We start from the raw sequence: 20,935 nt of genomic DNA on the forward strand, positions 1-20,935 counted from the left end.
AATAATCTTTAAGACAAAACTTTGATAAAAGAAATGATCAAGTCACTCACCTGAAACTCAAGGCCTTTACACTCCAATATAGTCAGAACAAGCGCATGCTTTCCAACATATTTACAAACCTCAATCTTCTCACATTCATCACGTACCAATATCACTTGTTCTGCTCCAAAGCCGACTATCTCTCCACCACTTCCATTGCCCCCAAATATTGTCACGATTGCATTTTCATCATTGCCAGACTCGAGCAAAACAGGAGGATCACCGGATATAAGACTAGTCTCGGGTTCCAAGAGATCAATTGAGTGAACAAAGTAGCGATAAAGAACATCAATGACACTCTGAGCTAAGTCAAGCACACCGGCATGAGTTCTAAAGTTCTGTTTTAGTTGGAAAACCTCAGATACCAGAGCTTTTTCTTGTTTTCCAGTTATCCTGGCGGTTAAAAACTCTTTATAAAATAGAGATCGAATATCCTGAAATCTAAATTCAATCCCTCTGGCAATGGTTTGTGCAGTGTCGCCCGCAAAAATAAAGCCCTCATCGACATTTTGGCATATATATTTGAAAAGGGAAATCTGCCTCATACTAAGATCTTGAACTTCATCAATATACACAAAATCAATAATATCTCCTTCATAGCGTCCATTTTTAAGTCGGTGATGGAGGTCACTCACTAAATCACCCAAATCAAATTCACCTCGCTCATTTTTCATCCTTTCATATGCTTGAAAGAGGTAGTAAATGGTTTCTCTTTTCTCTATTGTTAAATTGGACGAACGACTTTCAGCTAATAAACAGTAACACTCATAATTTAGCTTTCCGTCACTGGAATCCCCTGCATGCAAGCCTCCTTTTATGTGTGATATAATTTCCGTGAACACTCTGGAGGGATCAAGTTTCTTGGTAAGACTTGAGTTAAAATGAGGCCAGTAAAGTGTACAAAATCTGTCATATGTAACCTCTCTTAGTCTTAAAAAAGTTTGCAATGCAACGGATCTTGAACTTGTATGGTTACCATGAGAAGCTTCTCTTGCCTTTGGAAACCTTTCAAAGAAAGAATTCCCCAAAGTGCCATCCAACATCATAAGAAACTTATGAAATGTTATAAAAAGGGGGTATTTTTTCACTGGAATGTCAATAAATGTGTCTGCGATATCACTGAATTCTGATATCAAGTCGGGATCATCAAGATTGACCTCTAATGATGTATTCCCATTACATGAAATGCTGTCAAACACAGCAAAAGCTTAAATTCAGAAAACAGAACGATGCAACAAAAAGAGAGAAAAAACAAGTATGTGCGCACCTTGTGAGGTGGGAAACATGTTGCTTCACAACATGACACAAATTTGGGCTGACAGTCACAAAAAGTTGGCGGAGAACACTTGGTTTTCGGTCTTTAGATTCATCAACACCTTTTGAACCACTGATACTGTTCCTATCCCCTTCATAAATCCCTTCAGAAGCAAAATAAAAAGACTGTTCATTTTGGAACAGCTTCATAGTCAATATAGTGGTTTTTCCGGTTCCCGAACGCCCAATTATGAAAGAGCTTTTCGAAAATAGAATGATCTCCATTTGTTCATCACTGACTTGCATGGGTAGATCGAGTTGTTCTTTATCAGAAAGCAAATGTTTCACAACCCCATCTGACAAGGGGTAGAACTTTATAAGCAACAAGCTTTCATTCACCTTTGAGTTTTCAACATGAATTTCACTATCACCAGAGCTCAGTTCAGTATTCCTTACAAAACAAAATCTTGTAATTTCTTCGGATGCCATCCAACTCTTAGGAACATCCAAATTCCTGAACAACATAAATACAGTTCAAAAAAACATTAAATTTGCATGTATGGTCTGAAGTAGTTTAGACGTGGGAAAATAAATGGCCAAAGCAGGTTCGGGTTGAGATAGGCCAGTTTTTAGTTGGGCTAAAACATTCACGGACAGGTTTGGTGACCCATAAACCAGTTTTTGTCTAACTTAGAATTGATAACAAAAACAAGGTACTCATATTACTATTCTAATACATGAATTGTTGAATAGAAAACTTCAGAAAGTTGTTTCCATCATAAAGATTTGGGGCGACCTACAGACTATTCAACCGATTCGACTAGTTTCCCTTTGAACTAGTTTCTTTTGCATGACCAGTTAGAGATATAACCATATTGACCTATCCAAAAATGAGCTTACCTCTCCACACATTTTTCAGTACAACGATTAATATAATCATCCGTGTATGCAGAAAATATATTCTCAAGACGCTTTGTGAGTTTTGGAATCTCTTCAAAAGGTAATAAATCCCAAACCTTCAAAACTTGTACATAATCGAATTCCTTGATGATGTCAATTGTGCATATAGCATATAACCCTGCAACCTTAAACTGTTTCAGAATATGCGAGGATTTTTCACAGTGCAAGTCTACACTTCTTTTTTTAGGCCGCCAGCCACCAGAGAGTCTCAACAAAAGATTTAAAACAAGCTTCTTTAATCTAGTAGTAGTCAGTTTTCCAAATGATCTTCTGAAGTCATCGCTAAACAGGACCTAATGGCACGACGATGCAACAAATATGAAAAGTAATAGTAGAATATTTTGTATTCACATGTTTTGGTGAACTGTTATATTAAGAATTACCTTCCATTTTGCATGTTTAAAAAGGATACTATTTTCGTTAACCAGATCATCAAGTTGCTCTAGCTCTTTCTTTGTATTTATAACAGTCATATTCAAGCATTCATCAGAATCAGCATCAAACAAACAATGGCGATTTCTTGCATCTTGAACTAGTTCTTCCCATACAGATTCACTATTAGTCAGAGTTCTTTCGTTTCCCAAAATCCATAGACAATGTCTAGCAAAAATCAAGACAAAACATACACACTGTCAGACATACTTTTTAAAAAGAAAGCTCGTTGTAGACAGTGAAGATTTCTTGCATCTTATAAATTCCATACCGTGCTCTGGTGAGGGCAGCATTAGTCCTTTGTGGGCTAGACATGAATCCAACAGATCCACGGCTATTAGATCTGACTGTCGATAAAATAACTACATCTTCTTCTCTACCCTGAAACTCATCAATCGATTTCACATTTACTGAAAAACCATCAAGTTTCTCATACTTGTGTGCAAGTTTTTCTTGAATTGTAACAACTTGGGCAGCATAAGGAGATATAACACCTACAGTAAGCTTCTTCTTCGAGTCTTTCCATGCTATAAATGTCAAAGTAGAGAGGTTATATGTATATTGAGATACATAAAACAGAAAAAAAGATATCTAAAATTATAAATGATACGGAGATGTAACTTATGCTTCTAGTGTTACAACAATAATTCTCTGCTTTTGTATGTTCTGGTATAAAAATATGACCAATATGCGCACCTTTATAGAGAATTTTTACAATCTTAATTACAATAGCCACCTCAACCATATTTCTTTTGCTCTGTCCATCATCATCTTTTTCTTCTCTTCCTCCAACAATATTTATAAATGAATACGAACCAAACATTGGTCCTGAAAGATATCGCTTTTCATCACTTTCACATAATACATTTTCTGCATCAAGGATCTGATTTTGATAAAACCTCCAATTAGGGAAAAAACTGATGGAAGGATGCATTCGGTACTGAACATTTAGTAGATGCCGAGAATGGCATACATAACTCAGTCTGTCAAATAAGCTCCGTCCAAAGCCAGATTCAATACATACCTGTCCACAAACATTCAAAACGATTAAATGAAGAAGGCAAATTATAACAATAGGAGGCAGAAAAATCACTAAAGACATACATTGCTTGTCACCATTGCAGGTAATTGGCACTCATCTCCAATGAGAATAGCATGCTTCATCCCAGGAAGCTGAAGAGGAATAGTGGACTCGGCCTCTTTTAACTGTGCAGCTTCATCTATGACCAAAATGTTCAAAGGCTTCATTGGAACCACATGCAACTTGTAGGAACTCGATGTTGTGCAAAATATAAGAGAAGCTCTTTTGAAACAGAACTCTACTATTACATGTCTGTTTACAACATCTGGAAGACCTAGTGTTTCAAGAGATATTTGCAGTCCTCTTATAATTGATATCGACATGGCTCTAACAGAATTAATCAACGACATATTCTCCAACTCATCAGGCAACGGTTTAGATGAGAAAAGGTGCTCAAGTTCTTTTGAAACCAATTTCTCCCCGAACAACAACGATTCAAATGAACTTAAGTTATCCAAAAGATGTATCAGACTATGAAAATTGTATTCCTTCATGAAGCTTCTTGGGACATGAGTCAAGAATGTAAAAATGCATCTTCTAAGTGGCATTACAGAAGAAACAAATTGATCTTGCACAAACTCAAGGAATGATTTGACTTGCAATTTGCTGGTTTTACTTTCATTTTTATTTTTATTTGCAAGTTGGTTTTCATTGAACAACTCATTTTCTAGAGAGACGTAATACTGAGATACACAGTTTTCAAGTAAATCATTCATAGACCTCATCCAATGCTTCCAACCAGTCAAAGACCCGAGGCACTCTGTAAGCCTTTCAATCCGATGCTCCAAATATATGTCTTCCATCTCTGCACCAACTTTTAACCGTTCTTTGTTGCCAAACAAAAGGATATCTCCAAAAGCACAAAAGGAATCACCATTAGCTGTTGTAGTTTTAGATGATTCCTTAACCAAACTTAGCATGCGTGAAGCTAGTTGTAACAGAGCAACGTTTGTTGGTGCACAAGTAAGAGTCCTACGGTTCATTTGCAAGAGAAAATATAGCAAAACACTAACTGTTGTAGTTTTTCCTGTACCTGGTGGTCCCCATATTTGTTCCACATATGAATTGTGACAACATTCCGTTTTAACAAGGGACGCCATAACTGCTGCTCTTTGTGACTCGTTCAGCTTATCCAACAGATTTCTATCTTGAGGATATACACTATCGAAGTCAAAAGAACAGGTATTGCAATTCTCCTTAACCTGTAGACAACATATAAATAAATAAATAAATAAATAAATATATAATGATATTATCACTTTATGAAACAAAAACTTGCATTTAACAACTTACCATAGAATGAGGATCAAGAACCGCTTTAATGATGTTCTGATTTCCATTTATATGCAATGAATCCCAAATCCTTGTATGGATTTTAATATTTTTTAAGAAAACAACAAACAACCCATCTTGGAATTTAAGAGGTTGTGAAGCTTTAACTGTAAATCGTGATGCTGTAGCTTCAAAATCGTCTTCATGATCATTCTCTGTAATTTTGCTTACTAACAAAAAAGCCCATGTACTTCCCATGTGTTGCAAATCAGAAACTGACTCTGCTTTCCCATGCATGAAAATGAGAAGATCACCAGGTAATGTCTGGTAAGGCGGTTTGCCACGTTCAAAAGTTTTATTTTTCCATGGACCAACTTCAACATCATACACAGCTTTTCCATCGCGTGGGGCCTCGTGAATAGAGAGAATGTGAGCAGATGGATATCTATGTATGATCTCCAAAGAGCAAGCTAGTTCAGCACGTGTCTCCTCAAGCAAAGGATAAACAAAAGAAGTGAAATACTGTTGTTCCGAATCAAAAGTAAGGGGTATCTTGTCCACCTGCGAATCATCAAAAAGATTCATGTAATGGAGATAGATAAAACATCCCAGTTCAAATACCAGATACAAACACCAGATACTGCCAATCAAAAGTAGTGATTAAGCTTATTCAATTTGATGATACAAACACCAGATACTGATTACTAGCTAAAATAAAACATCCCAGTTCAAATATAAAGCAACAAGATTGACTTTGAGGTCATATAGTTTATACTTTGACCCCAAAAATATTTACTGCACAACAATAAGCTAACCCGTCCCTTTAAAACGTTAGTATTTTGTGTTACATGTTTAGTGCTTATAGCTCCACCTCTGCCTCTATATCTCAACAAACCCATAAAGATAACAATGCAGTCCTCCTACTACATTGAGCTTAGCAACAACTAAACTTACCCATACTCGGTCCACTACGTAAATCAAAACAGAATTAAAAAACTCCGTCGAGCACTTAAACCGTGTTTTTAATTAAATGTCCCAAACAACATATATACAGTGCACAAAAGAGATTTAAGTAACCCTCATAAATTCAAACAAAAACTACATAATCAAATTTTGTACCATTTAAGTACTAACTAATAAGCAGGACTCCGAAAAATCCAGGTCTGGTCATGTGTTCCTCGTCTTTTTTCATTTTTTTGCCCCAGATAAATAACCCAACAAACCAACCTTATGACACACACAAAAAAAAAAAAAAAGGAACCCACAAACTATAAACACGTACGGAAAACATTATTTTTTTTTATATAGAAAAACAAAATAGAAGAAGAGATGATAAACACACACCTGGTTTTTGTAAAGGTCTTGATTAAGAATGTCATTAAGAGACCATGAAAATATTATATCTGCAAACTCTTCTTTTTTCTTCTTAACCTTTCCTCCTTCTTCAGCTTCCATCATCATCAATATATATTATTATTTTTATTATTATATCATCAAAATATGTATGTATGTAAGAAAAATAATGGGGTTTAGTTTTATGAGATGGAAACTAATAAATTAAAGGGGTTTTTGTTGGTAGAGGGTAGTAGGGGTGAAAAAGGAAAATAAAAAAAAAAAGTTGATGGATGAGTAGCAGAGAGTGACTGTAGCAGTAGAGGTGTATACATGTACGGACTACTACTACTTTCATTTTTATTAAGAAATTTTAATTTCGTTAATCTTTCGGTAACATATGATATAGGGTTTTTGGTTATGTTAAAATACAAAATTTTATTTATTAATTTTCAAGAATTTAATTTGTTGTATGTTAATTAAGTTGGTAAATAATTAGTTATAGAAATTCATCAGAATACATTTGTTGTACCGTATGTTTTGACGTAACAAAACATTTGTCGTATGTTGAATTTTAATCAATATGAATCAATTAATCACAATACAATCCTTTCTAGAAGATTTCGATTTTGGTTGTGGCGCATTGATCAAAGTGAGTTATATGCCCGCATAATGTTGTAGCAATGGTGGTACCGACACTGGGTGGCAGCGGCAGAGACGAGTGGTGGCGGTAACGGGTAGTTGAGGTGGAAATGATACTGGATGTAAAATTAATTGATGTTAACGGAGATAGTGTAGTAGGTTGTAAATTATTTCATTAAGGGTATTATCGGTATTAACTGAAGATATTTTAAATTAATGAATAAAAAAGAATGATGTTTTAGATAGTTAAATTCTTTATTTGAGATTTTTTAAGGATATGTTCTCTTTTAGAAGGTATTATAGATATGTAATCATAATACGTTTAAATTTTCTACATTACTAAGGTCATTAATAACTCATATACAAAGCTATACATTTTATATCAAAAGTTTACCTCTTACACTTTATAATAAAATTACAAATATTTTATTCAAAATAATTACAATCCATACAAAATAAAAGAATTGTAACACACTATAGTCTCCTCCTCCAAGTTAGTTTTCTACTTTTTCTCATTAAAACTTATATTTTTTTTATTCACTTAATTATATATATATATATATAGAGTTTCCTTATTTTGAGAACCATTTTTTTTGTAAGAACCATGAGAACTCTTGGATAATATACTTGTTCACATGTTTTTTTTGCTCATTCACATGTGAAATGATATAAAAAGGTATGTTGTAGAAGAAACTTTTTTATGAAACCTTCAAAGTAGCTTTTTATGAACTTATGAATGAATTTGTTAACATTTTCTGTTCACATGTGACAAACGACTATATGTAAGGTTTTGAAAAAAAATTTCTTCTGCAACATATTTTTTTATAACGTTTCACATGTGAATGAACAAAAAAAACATGTGATCCAATAAAAATATTAGGAGTTCTTACGGTTCTTACAAAAAAATGGGTTCTCAAAATAAGGTTCCCCTATATATATATATATATATATAAACATTGAAAACCAAAAAAATGATGCCAATTTCCCAACTTCTCCTAGTAAAACTACCCCAATAATGTAGACGTCGGGTTCTTTCATTCTACGTAGTTCAAATTATCTCCATTATGACCCCTCAAAAAGCATACAATTTATCCAATTTCACATTTTTATTTGTTAATCATAAATTCTTTAAATTCCGAAATAAACACATTGCTCAATTTTTACATTAATTATATCACATTAATAAACAAACCGTCACTGTCACCATTAACATTTGACATGTGTCCTAAATGAAGTTTATGAATAAATCATCCACTTGCGAATGCACTTCTAATATATATGGATTCGAATAAATCAAAACGTACACAACTAGAAGTTTGATAAAGTACTTTTTGAACAGAGAGTTGTTCGAATTAGTCTTGATCCTTGCGTTAAAGCATCGGTCAATAAATATACACATCAACAAGTTTGTTGTATAAAACACATCTCAGATATATAAAAAAAATATTTGAAAAGTTTTGAAGACCTATTAATATCCTTAAAAAAGAACATGAGCTTGGATTTTGTTGCACTTTAATACCCAACTAAAGTTGCACAGCTAGCAGGAACCATGTTAATTCATTCAAACATAACCTAATTTGGAAAATGTTTCTTCAATAACCATGTTGGTTCTTCGTTGTTTTTCAGTCGACAACTAAAAATTTTTCTTTTGTTAATCACAAGCACTATCTAAAGGTGTTAAAACAAAAAATTCTCAAAACCGTAAAAATAAAAAAAGAAAATGCGAGAATTATCTCAGTGTACTACTATACATAATTTACTATTCCATTTGTCTTTTAGTGAGACCAATTTTTTGACTCAAAAAGTTAGCCAAATTTTATTATGTAATCTCAAGTCTTGGGTAATACTAAAAGTCATCATTATTTCTATACACTAACCATCTTTTAAGGTGGCTTAATCCTAAAACATCCTAAAACTCATGGAAGACCCGACAATCGGACTAACATCTCCAAAAGCCAAGAGGAAAATAATAACAAACGATCACGAAATATACCCCTTTATTTCGTTTTACTATCATTAACAAGTTGGGCCGGCTTTGCCTACCACTTTTATTCCGTAGCCCAAACAAAATTTTATATCAAAGTTATTATTCTAAATTTTTAATAAGAAACATTAAAAAAAACCCTAATAAAAACATGACCGTTGTGGATCAAAAATTTGTGCCTCATAGCGAGTGCTATACCAATTCAACAACAACAAGGTACTTAATCCCGACATAAGCCGGGCTATAGGGGAGGTATGATGTAGACAGACCTTACCCCTACTCAAAGGTAGAGAGGCTGTTTCTAGATCCACTAAAGTGGAAGGGACCTCGGGCCCAAAAGTGTAAAATAGAGTTAGATACACCGGGGTGGAAGCCTTAACCGGATAGGAATAAACTCGATCTCAAACTCTCAATCTCAATCCCACTCTTCGGATCACAAATTTAGATCTCAGATCTAAAAATTTGTTACCGTTAGGGAGAGGTTAGAGAGAGAGGAGAGAACCCAAAAAGATCTCTCTGTTGATAAATAGCAACAGATGGATATAGTGCTATACCAATTCATCAAACTAAAACTACAAATGATAATTCTTTTGATTTTGTTGGACATGTGTTATTGGTTGCCAACAAAAATGAGGCTTCAAACTTACAATAAAAGTAGACGAAAGCTTTTCTTGTTTAGGTTATCCGTGTTATTCCTAACCCATTCCAAAACTTTTTCTAGCTCATCCGCGGGCAAAGGCTTATAACTTACAATGTGATAAGTCTTTATTAATCTTTCGACCATGGAGTTATTTGTATGCATCTATTTATCTTTTTTTTTTTTTTTTGATTGGTTCTGGAAACTTCTATATATAGTTGTGGAGACAAAATGACAGCCATGTAACTTCATAAAGTGGTTCAAAGATGGTTACTTAAAAGTGTTGTCTTAAATATTCTACAAATGATTAAGCACGCCTTCTAAAAAAAGTGGGATGAGGTTGATCAGGTTGATTTGAACAACCACACTTTCTGTGCTTACACTTCTTTTTCTTTACCTTCACTTTGTTATTTTTCGCATCTTGGGCGTCACCACCAGAGCTTGGTTTCTCTAACACGAGTGAACGATCTGTTTCCTCCTCTTCCTCGCCCGCTTCTTTAATCGTACTTGTGCTACTAATACCTGCTTCTTCATGAATAGTGACAGAATGATTCGGGGAATCATCTCCGTTTGGACTACCACTACCACTACTACTCTGCAGCCGCTCCCTAAGCCCTTGTATACATTTCAAGAAAACTAAATCCTCCGCTGTTTTTCCACTGAAAAGGATCAAGACGCCAAAAAAAAATGTTAATATGGATTTCAGTTAAAGTAATGAAATAAACAACTTCAAGATTTATGACTTTGCAAGTCTAACCCCATATTAGATGCAACAGCAGAAGCAATCACATCCAGTTGATTTAATGCAGCAAGTACATAGGTCGTATCTTGTCCAGCAAAGGTATTAAGAAATGTGTCCATACTTTCGTCCACTTCCTGAATACAAAACATTATGTCAGGATGCATCAATGTTTGGACTAAAACTGCAAAAACCACAATGCACTTACCTTTACCATAGCCGGGACAGATGAGCTCAGTGACTTGCTAATATTCTTCCCACTTACAACTTCAGACATTTCTTCAAGAAGTTTCCAACCTGTTTGCTTTTCCCTTTCACATTCATTCTTTGAAGAAGTCTGGCCAATATCTGTATTTTTCTTTACCTTCTTTCCCTTGCTACTTCTTTTCGCTTTCCTGTTATTCACATGATGAGGGTTACCACCACCACTTTGATTATCACTGCTCTTCTCTACCACTGCCTCAGGAGTTATCCCACAACCATCATTGCATAAAGGACTTTGACTACATGGCATAGCTTTCTTAGTGAACACTATGTTCATTATGTCCTCTTTAGATTTCCTTAGGTCCACAAATATAGCACATGGAGCATCTATCTGTGGATTCTTAGATTCTGAACTCACAATCAGGAGAGGATCCTCTATGCTTGTAAAAGCTTCAGCAACTATTTGTGGACTCAAGTGTAAGTGATCACCCTTCCTATTCCTCAAAAGATTAAACACAAATTTCTTTGGAAGCAAATACTCGATATTATTCTTTCCCATCAGCAAATCAAGTAATACTTGATAAAAATCTGATACTTGCAGACAAATTAAAGATAACATCATTATCAACTTCAATGCTAAGAGTGGATGGTAATAAGAGACATTAATCTTTGATCTTCGAATCCAAGATTCAGTATCTTCCTTGTTGTAGAGAATCCGTTGGACTATGCTAACAAAAAAGGTGAAGTCAGTTTTTATATAGATCTGTTTAAGTGCTGACAAAGCTGTATCACTAGGATGAAGCTCTGTAAACCATCCAACAAAAGAAGTCTTTGTTGTGAAAAGTAGTCCTGAAGAAAAAGACTCCATGAAAAGAAGACGATCCAAAAGATGCACAAAACTGTGAGGTGATATATAGCCAGGATTACTCCAGTTTTCGGACAAAGTATCACCTAAAGCAACCCGGAGTAACGGAACAACACAAATACCTATATAGCCAACATTCCATAGTTCCACAAGTGACCGCCATCCAAGACTCCACTGGACTCCAGCAACAATCTTTTCGTTAAGTGCAGCAGGTTTTCTTGAACTAAACCATAGCATCATCACAATTCCGATTGTCCAATAGGTGATATCACCATTGATGTCAACATTTTGAAGAATAATCTCATCAAACAAGTGAAGTGATATATCAGTCTTCCTCAAGGATACCAAGTCTTCAGAGACTGATCTTCGCCAGTCTAACGGAAACACAAGATCAAAGTAATGTGCAGAGATTCCAAGGAAACTTTGCAGTTTCTTTTTATAATGAAAAGTGAGGTTAACACATTGGCAGTCCAAAAGAAACTTGGAAACCTCAAAAATGTGTAGAAGAGTAGTGCTTTGATGAAATGTTGAACCGTTTGACTTTGACTTATGAAGACCTTCTAGTTTTTCAAGTACTTTTATACCCACGGAGAGTAATTCTGACTGCCAATAAGACGTCATAGCAAGCACCAACTGATTTGTATTCATAATTAGAAGCTTCCCTTCCTTGTGTAGACCTACGTTACCAATGTTTCTTATCCAATCACCATCCTTGTTGACTAACATGTAAACCATGTTTCCATTGACACACTGTTTCCTCACTCCAAAGTAACTTATACTAAAATCAACAAGACCATCGCTTATATTTGGCTGTTCATTTTCAAGACATTTGATGCTCTGAAAGATATTCATGACATTCTCCTTCCACTGGTTCCAATAAAAAACCAGAGTTCTAACAGAAACACAGCTCTGAAAGATCTGGTCTTCACAATGCTTAGTAATATCAGACGGTAATTCATCCTCCCAAAAGTACTTTGAGAAATTAATATGAAAATGAGAATCCAAGATTTTCCTTATGGATAATATTTCCCCTCTTAAACTCTTATATTTCTGGGAAGCAAGTAAATTTTTCTTGAGCTCGGGCAAACTACTGTGCTTATCAGAGAGTACCTTAAGCTCATTACAAACAAAATCATAGAATTTATCAGAGGTCATTTTTGCAACCGACCTTGCTTTCTCACAAAGGTCTTCCTTCATGGCAAACTGCTTCAATGGCCAACCTCTATTTCCCTTTCCCCATAGTGAGGTAAAAAGTATGTACCAAAGTAAGAGATCTGCAGCTTCCATAAAATCGCCAGCCTTCTCCAAAAGATCAGCCTCTTTTAGAACATAACCTAATGACCTCGCCAGCTCAGCAGCATTGACAAATTGACCCCATTCTTCTTCCAGCAATAAAAGTTCATCATTGCAGCCTAAAGACCTCAGGAATACACGCTTAGATTCCACAGTAAAAAAGGCTCTGACAAATTTCATCATGAATTTAAGATCTTTATGTTTATAGTAATGAAGGGCACAACTCTCCAAAAATTCTTGCTCAAGTTGTTCTAGTTCTTTGCTTTTAACATCCACATGCTCTTTCCAGTATTCGATATACTGCATGCCTTTGTCAAATAGTTTCCCCTTTTTGCAAACTGATAGACAATTGGAGAACTGATCTCCTTTGGCATAGGCTTCAGCTGCTTCACCATAGCATCCGGCTAAAATAAAACACTCTGCCGCAACATCAATTTTTTTGCACTTGTATAAGTAAATTTTTCCTGCACAAACACAATTAGAATGGCATTAAAATCGGAATATCTGGTGCAAGCAACTACAGGTGGAACTTAGAAATGCGTCAATTTAAGTTGTATTTTATTTTGAAATGGTTTAAATGTAAATATTGCCGAAAGTCACCAAAATCAATTTCAAATGCATACAACCTCCTAAACGTATACAAAAGGTATGCGGGTGAAAGAGTTATAATGGGAATATTACCTAATACCTATTTTAACCCAAGCCATCTTGACACCTCTAACTTAATTTATAAACAAGCGGTTATAATTTGGAAAAAGAAAGTTACCTGCTATTTCATAGTCCCCCACATCACAGTAACAAGAAGCAGCAGACTCAAGTTTCCCAATAGACTCAAACATTTCTGCAGCTTCTCTTAAATGACTTAGATAAGCTTCGGGCTTCTTTCCCCTCATTTGATCAGCAGATGCTCTGAGACCAGAAGCCTTTGCCAATTTCTCCAACATAGTGTCACCGGATTTTTCAAAGCACATTGTTGCCATCACGAAGTTGTTATCATACAACAGCTGAAAATCATCACAAGCCTGTCAAATAATGCATTAAAGATGACCATAGAAGTAAGAGATTATAACTAACCTTTTTACCACGCTCCCGCCACTCTTGAGGGCTGCTAGCGACTCCCATGGCTTGTGCCACTGAATCATCGATCTTTCTTGTCTGTACGAGTCCCCTTCTTTTCCAGTACTCGAACATTGGCTTCGAGAGCTCCTCTATACTCTCACATACCCATAGTCTTTGCTTTGTACGAGTTATAGCCACATATAACTGTTTCAGTTCAGAACACAGTAAACTATGTCTCGCCTCACTGAATCTTGGGAAAGATTGAGGGAGTTTCTCATCGATCCAATCCCGCTCCTTCATGTATCCGTATATTACTCTCCATTGGTCTTTCAAAGGGGATGTCCCGAAAAAGTTATACAGCAACACATCCTGTTATATGGCAATCAAACATAACTAATCACAAGCAATTTACAATCACAAAAAAACTCGGTGGCCATTTTGACCCATACATTGATCTGATAAATTGGCTGATTTGGTCATACTTTATAAAGTTTATGTTGGACGCATCAAAGGTAAATTCAAAAAATTCGGCTAAATACAAGTATTTAACTAATTATTTCAAAAAACTTGGTGGAAAGGATCCCAAAGTGGCGAATTGTACTTAAATGCTTACATCCTCTTCAATTGCTTTTATGTAAGTATATAACTAATTATTTCATTGCAAACACACCCATTTTGACCCTTTGATCAACCCACCAATTTGGCACCTACATAAAGAAGGCCTACCTGGAATTCAAGACCTTTACATTCTACTATAGTGAGAACAAGCGCATGCTTTCCAACATATTCGCAAATCTCAATCTTAGTGCAATCATCACGAACCAATATCACTTGTTCCGCACCAAATCCGACAATTTTTCCACCATTTCCATTGCCACCAAAGATTGTTGCGATTGCATTTTCATCATCGGCCGACTCAAGCAGTACAGGAGTTTCACCGCATATTTGACTAGTCTCAGGCTCCAAAACATCAATTGAGTGAACAAAGTAGTGGTAAATAATATCAATGACACTCTGAGCTAGGTCAAGCACACCGGAGTGAGTTCGGAAGTTCTGTTTCAGTTGAAAAATCTCAGTGACAAGACCTTTCCCTTGTTTCCCAGTTATTCTGGTGGGTAGAAACTCTTTATAGAACAGAGATCGTATATCTTGAAATCTAAAATCAACCCCCCTGGCAATGGTTTGTGCGGTGTCACCAGCAAAAAGAAAACCCTCATCGACATTTGGACATATATATTTGAAAAGAGAGATCTGCCTCATACTAAGATCTTGAACTTCATCAATATACACAAAATCCATCTTGTCACCTTCATAATGTCCACTTTTAAGCCGATGATGGAGGTCATTTACTAAATCACCCAAATCGAATTCTCCTCGTTCAGTTTTCATCTTTTCATAGGCTTGAAAGAGGTTGTAAACAGTCTTTCTTTTTTGTTTCGTCAAAATGGATGAACGACATTTGGCCAATAAAGAGTAACCCTCAAAATTCAGCTTCCCATCACTGCATTCCCCTGCTTGCAGACCCCCTTTTATATGAGAAATAATTTCTGTAAAGACTCTGGAGGGATCAAGTTTCTTTGTTAGACTTGAATCAAAGTGGGGCCAGTATAGTGAACAAAACCTATCAAAAGTGACCTCCCGTAGTCTTATAAATGTTTGCAGTGCTACAGATCTTGAACCCAGAAGGTTGAGATGAAAATCTTCTCTTTTTTTCAGAAATCTTCCGAAGAAAGAGTTGCCCAACGTACCATCCAACATCAATAGAAACTTATGAAAAGTTATAACCAAAGGGTAGTCTTTCACGGGGATGTTTGTAAATGTATCTGGGATAACTTTGAATTCCGATGTTACTTCGTCATCATCAAGATTAATTTCAGTTGATGAACTCTCATTGCATGATATGCTGTCAAATGTATCAAATCTTTTAGTCAGAAATTGTAATTAATGCAAAAAAGAGATAAGAATATTAGTATATGTGCACCTTGTAAGGTGAGAAACATGTTGCTTCACAACATGGCATAATTTTGGGCTGACAGTCACAAAAAGCTGACGAAGAACCAATGGTTTTCTATCTTCTGAATCTTCGACAGCCTTGGAATCCCCAATACTGCTACTGTCTGTTTCGTAAATCGCTTCAGAAACAGCACGGAAAGATTGTTCATTTTGGAATAACTTCATTGTCAGTATAGTGGTTTTCCCGGTTCCTGAACGCCCAATTATAAAAGAACTTCTGGAAAATAGGATAATGTCCATTTGTTCATCACTGACTTGCATGGGTAGAACAAGTTCATTATCAGAAAGCAAATGTTTCACCACCACATCTGACAGGGAGTAGAACTTCATAAGCAACAAGCTTTCATTCACTTTTGAGTTTTCCACATAACTTATCCCGTCACAAGGATTCTCCCTCATTTCACGGCCAGTTTCATTATTATAACGAAATTTTATAATTTCTTTGTATGACAGCCAACTCTTAGGAACTTCTAAATTCCTGAACAATATATATACATTAATACATATATAAACAAAAAACAAGAACTTAAGCATGTATAATCACTGCTTTAACATTCAGAGGTGGAGAAATGAGTATATTGGATAATAGGTCAAAACGAGTTTGAGCTGTAACAGTTAACTTCTAATATGGGTTGAATGGGTCAGGTCAGGTATTGCTATTTGTTGTCCAATTCTCAAGCAATTTAATGTATTGATTCTGATACTAAATTAGTATTACTATGATAATCTGAACATTTTACACAAACTATTAGGTGACTTTCATCCTGTTTGACACGTTTTGCTCTAAACTAGATTCTTTTATATGATCAGTTTGAGATAAAATACAACCCAATTTGACCCATTCAAATGTAAACATATCGAAGTTGCCACCGCTATTAAAATTCAGTAAACGAAAATGAGCTTACCCATCCATGCATTTTGTTGTGCAACGACTAATATAATCATCCGTGTATGCAGCAAATATGCTCTCAAGACGTTTTGTGAGTTTTGGTATCTCTTCAAAAGGTAATACATCCCAAACCTTCAAAACTTGTACATAACTAGATTCCTTGATGATGTCAATCGTACATATAACATATAACCCTGCAACCTTAAATTGTCTGAGAATGTGTGAAGATTTTTCACAATGAAAGTCTACACTTTGGTTCTTGGGTCGCCAACCACCAGCGAGTCTCAATAAAAGATTTAAAACCAGCTTCTTCAAGCGAGCAGAAGTCAGCTTTCTAAATGACTTTCTGAAGTTGTCACTGAACAGAACCTAAGGACATAACGAGCACCAAACATGAAGAACAAAAGTAGAAATTTGCACATCTTAGTATTATGGTAAAGAAGTAAACAGTTGATACCTTCCATTTGGCATGTTTAAAAAGTACACTGGTCTCTTTAAACAGATCATCAAGTTGTGCTAGCTCTTTCTTTGTATTTATAATTGCCGTCTTCAAGCATTTATCAGAATCAGCATCAAACAAACAATGGCGATTTCTTGCATCATAGACTAAATCTTTCCATATAGATTCACTATTAGTCAGGGTTCTTTCATGTCCTAAAATCCACAGACAATGTCTAGACAAAACATACAGAAAGTCAGACATAGATTTTAGATACCCATGGCAGTTGCATCAAACATTAGTCCTTAGAGGACTAAACAATGAAGATTTCTTGCTTACCGTGCTCTGGTGAGGGCAACATTAGTCCTTTGTGGACTAGACATGAAGCCAACAGATCCACGCCTGTTAGATCTAACTGTCGATAAAATAATAACATCTTCTTCTCCACCCTGAAACTCGTCAATTGATTTCACCTTTATTGAAAATCCATCAAGTTTCTCATACTTGTGACCAAGTTTTTCTTGAATCATAACAACTTGGGCAGCATAAGGAGATACGATGCCTATAGTAAGCTTCTTATTCGAGTCTTTCCACGCTATAATTATCAAAGAAAGGATAAACTTAAACTGAGATAATAACAACAGAAAAACAAAAGTATAGATAACTTGAAACGATATCACACACGAATTTGTGAGAATTGGGAAATTTATCAAATCAAACTTATATGATTCAACTACACACTTCAAGTATTTATACATGAATTCAAACCTAACGGCTATAAAAACTCAACAAACCTAATTACAAAAGTAGCTAAACATTATTCTTGATGTAACACTAGTGTTGCAATATAATCACTCTGTTCTTTTTGTATGTTCCATGTTCTTCTACACGAAAATAATATGAACAATGTATGTAATATGATCAATATTCATACCTCTATGCAGATTTTGTACAATCTTAATCACAATAGCCACCTCAACCATATTTCGTTTGCTCCTTCCGTCGTCATCCTTTTCTTCTATTCCTTCAACAACATTTATAAATGAGTAAGGACCAAACATTGGTCCTAAAAGATATTGCTTTTCATAACTTTCACATAAAACATTTTCTGCATCAAGGATCTGATTCTGATAAAATCTCCAATTAGGGAAGAAACTGATGGAAGGACTCATTCGATACTGAACATTTAGTAGATGTCGATAATGACCTAAAGAACTCAGTCGTTCAAACAAGCTTCGTCCAAAGCCAGATTCAATACATACCTGTCCACAAAAATTCAGTAAGATTAAATCAAGAAGAATGGAAAGTTTTAAATAGTAGGTAGAAAAACAGTTGAGGTGACCAACATTGCTTGTAAGCACTGCAGGTAATTGGCACTCATCTCCAATAAGGATAGCATGCTTCATCCCAGGAAGCTGAAGAGGAATAGTGGAGTCAGCCTCTTTTAATTGTGCAGCTTCATCTATGACCAAAATGTTCAAAGGCTTCACTGGAACCATATGCAACTTGTAGGAACTAGATGTTGTGCAAAATATAAGAGAAGCTCTTTCAAAACAAAAGTCCTCTATTTTTTGTCTTTTTATAATATATGGAAGACCTAATACTTCAAGAGATATCAGCAGACCTCTTAGAACCAATATAGACATGGCTCTTATGGAATTAATCGACGACATATCCTCCAACTGATTAGGAAATGGTTGAGATGTGAAAAGGTGCTCGAGTTCTTGTGAAACCAAGTTCTCTTGAAACAACAGCAATTCAAATGAACTTAAGTTATCCAAAAGATATATCATACTATGGAAATTGTATTCTTTCATGAAACTTCTTGGGACATGAGTCAAGAATGTAAGGATGCATCTTCTAAGTGGCATTACAGAAGAACGAAATCGATCTTGCACAAACTCAAGGAATGATTTGACTTGCAACTTGTTGGTTTTAGTGTTGCTTTGATTTCCATTTGCAAGTTGTTTTTCTTTCCACAACTCATTTTCTACAAAAATATGATATTGAGATACACAATTTTCAAGTAAATCATTCATAGACCTTATGCAATGCTTCCAACCAGTCAAAGGCCCAAAGCACTCTATAAGCCTTTCAACTCGATGCTCCAAGTATATTTCTTCCATCTCTGCACCAATTTTTAACCGCTCCTTGTTTCCAAATAAAAGCACATCTCCAAAAGAACAAAAGGAATGACCACTTGAGATTGTCCTTTTAAAGGATTTCCTAACCAAACTTAGTACACATGAAGCTAATTGCAATAGAGCAATGTTTGTCGGTGCACAAGTAAGTGTCCCACGATTCATTTGCAACAGAACAAAAAGCAAGATACTAACTGTTGTTGTCTTCCCCGTACCTGGTGGTCCCCAAATTTGTTCCACACATGAATTGTGACTACATTCTGTTTTGTTAAGGGATGCCATAACTGCTTCTCTTTGTGATTCATTCAGTTTATCAAACAGATCTGGATTTTGAGAATGAAGAGCATCGAAATCAAAAGAACATGTACTGCAAATCTCCTTGACCTGTGGACAAAAGATCACTATTAAAAATGATATTATCACTTCACAATAAGAAATTTTTTATTCAACAAACTTCTTACCATAGAATCAGGATTAAGAACCACTTTAATGATACTCAGATTCCTGTTCATGTGCAATGAATTCCAAATCCTTATCGGGCTTGTAATATTTTTTAGGAAAACGACAAACATCCCATCTTGAAATTTAAGAGGTCGTGAAGCTTTAATTGTGAATCGTGATGGTGTACTCACAAATTCATCTTCACTATCATTCTCTGAGATTTTGTTGACCAATGAAAGAGCCCATGACCTACCCGCCTGTTGCAAATCAGACACGGATTTTGCTTTGCCATCCATCAAAATGAGAAGATCACCAGGTAATGTCTGGTAAGGTTGTTTGCCATGTTCAGAAAATCTGTTTCTCCACGGACCAACTTTAGTATCATACACAATTTTCTTATCACATCTGGTCTCACGGATAGATAAAATGTCGGCAGATGGATATCTGTACATGATCTCCATACAGCAAGCGAGTTCAGCACGTGTTTCCTCCAGCAAAGGAAAAACAAAAGAACTGAAGTACTGTTGCTCGGAATCAAACGTACATGGTATCTTTTCCACCTGCAAATAATACATCAACTCATCAGAAAAATTCATATACGGGGCTGTTTATTTAAATAAGTCTTAACTACACTGTTTGGCACAAACAACCTGACAAGTTACTTTTGAACTGATGATCCCATACCAATTATTTCACTCAATCTTGATCATTAACTATTCTAAAAACAACTAATCAGTTTACAGATAACGCAACAACTATAATCATGCTAGTCCAAAGATAAAGCAAAGGCGTTGCCTACGAGTCCAAATAGGGTATACTTTTAGCTTCCAAAATCTTTACACAATATTTACAGATTTTCAACGCAATGTTGAACTTTTGCGCCTCTTGTGTGTAGCCTAGTTTGTTTGAAGTCAAGGTAGAACCTGATTTCCAACAATACGGGCTTGAGGCGGTCTAAGCTAGACACGTTACGCTAACCAGAATATCAACCATTTTAGAACATCAGATTTTTATAACCTTTCCGTAATGCACATCCAACGCTTTAACCCTTTGATATATCCCAAAATAGTGAAAACTGATTAACTTTTGCAAATTACCCCCAAACTGTAAAAACTGTCATTTGTGTAATAATATATAATAAAATAAGTAATAATATATGATAAAATAATAATAATAATAATAAAATTACAATAATTACCCTTTTCTTAGACAAGCATCC

At 35.4% G+C, this 20,935-nt stretch overlaps 2 protein-coding genes across 2 annotated transcripts; both read right to left on the reverse strand.

The window, feature by feature from the left end:
* Positions 1 to 258: 258 nt before the first annotated feature.
* On the reverse strand, positions 259 to 6,493 carry LOC122591713. Its single transcript, XM_043763964.1, has 10 exons — positions 6,383 to 6,493; positions 5,060 to 5,599; positions 3,790 to 4,968; positions 3,502 to 3,709; positions 2,957 to 3,212; positions 2,637 to 2,853; positions 2,194 to 2,546; positions 1,307 to 1,807; positions 405 to 1,227; positions 259 to 273 (listed from the first exon to the last, which is right to left on the reverse strand). The coding sequence occupies exons 1-10, from the start codon at positions 6,491 to 6,493 to the stop codon at positions 259 to 261; spliced, it is 4,203 nt and encodes a 1,400-aa protein (XP_043619899.1).
* A 3,372-nt stretch (positions 6,494 to 9,865) lies between these two features.
* LOC122591722 lies at positions 9,866 to 19,260 on the reverse strand. Its single transcript, XM_043763973.1, has 12 exons — positions 18,481 to 19,260; positions 18,069 to 18,396; positions 17,474 to 17,729; positions 17,153 to 17,369; positions 16,712 to 17,064; positions 15,775 to 16,284; positions 14,520 to 15,696; positions 13,809 to 14,162; positions 13,501 to 13,738; positions 10,581 to 13,198; positions 10,391 to 10,509; positions 9,866 to 10,292 (listed from the first exon to the last, which is right to left on the reverse strand). Exons 1-12 carry the CDS (start codon positions 19,258 to 19,260, stop codon positions 9,941 to 9,943), a joined length of 7,302 nt encoding a protein of 2,433 aa, XP_043619908.1. The 3' UTR covers positions 9,866 to 9,940.
* Positions 19,261 to 20,935: the final 1,675 nt, after the last annotated feature.

Source organism: Erigeron canadensis, chromosome 1 (genome assembly GCF_010389155.1).
Source record: "Erigeron canadensis isolate Cc75 chromosome 1, C_canadensis_v1, whole genome shotgun sequence".
Classification (NCBI taxonomy): domain Eukaryota; kingdom Viridiplantae; phylum Streptophyta; class Magnoliopsida; order Asterales; family Asteraceae; genus Erigeron; species Erigeron canadensis.

What these genes read in the sequence shown, in the direction of transcription:
- LOC122591713 (XM_043763964.1), bottom strand. Translation starts at nt 6,493, where the DNA reads ATGGAAGCTGAAGAAGGAGGAAAGGTTAAGAAGAAAAAAGAAGAGTTT. An exon ending in TTCTTGATCCTCATTCTATG is followed by an intron (nt 4,969 to 5,059) that starts GTAAGTTGTTAA and finishes TGTTGTCTACAG; the next exon opens with GTTAAGGAGAATTGCAATAC. An exon ending in TTAAACATGCAAAATGGAAG is followed by an intron (nt 2,547 to 2,636) that starts GTAATTCTTAAT and finishes TCGTGCCATTAG; the next exon opens with GTCCTGTTTAGCGATGACTT.
- LOC122591722 (XM_043763973.1), bottom strand. Translation starts at nt 19,260, where the DNA reads ATGGAAGAAATATACTTGGAGCATCGAGTTGAAAGGCTTATAGAGTGC. An exon ending in ACAACAAAATGCATGGATGG is followed by an intron (nt 16,285 to 16,711) that starts GTAAGCTCATTT and finishes TATATTGTTCAG; the next exon opens with GAATTTAGAAGTTCCTAAGA. An exon ending in GCTGTTGCATCTAATATGGG is followed by an intron (nt 10,293 to 10,390) that starts GTTAGACTTGCA and finishes GATCCTTTTCAG; the next exon opens with TGGAAAAACAGCGGAGGATT.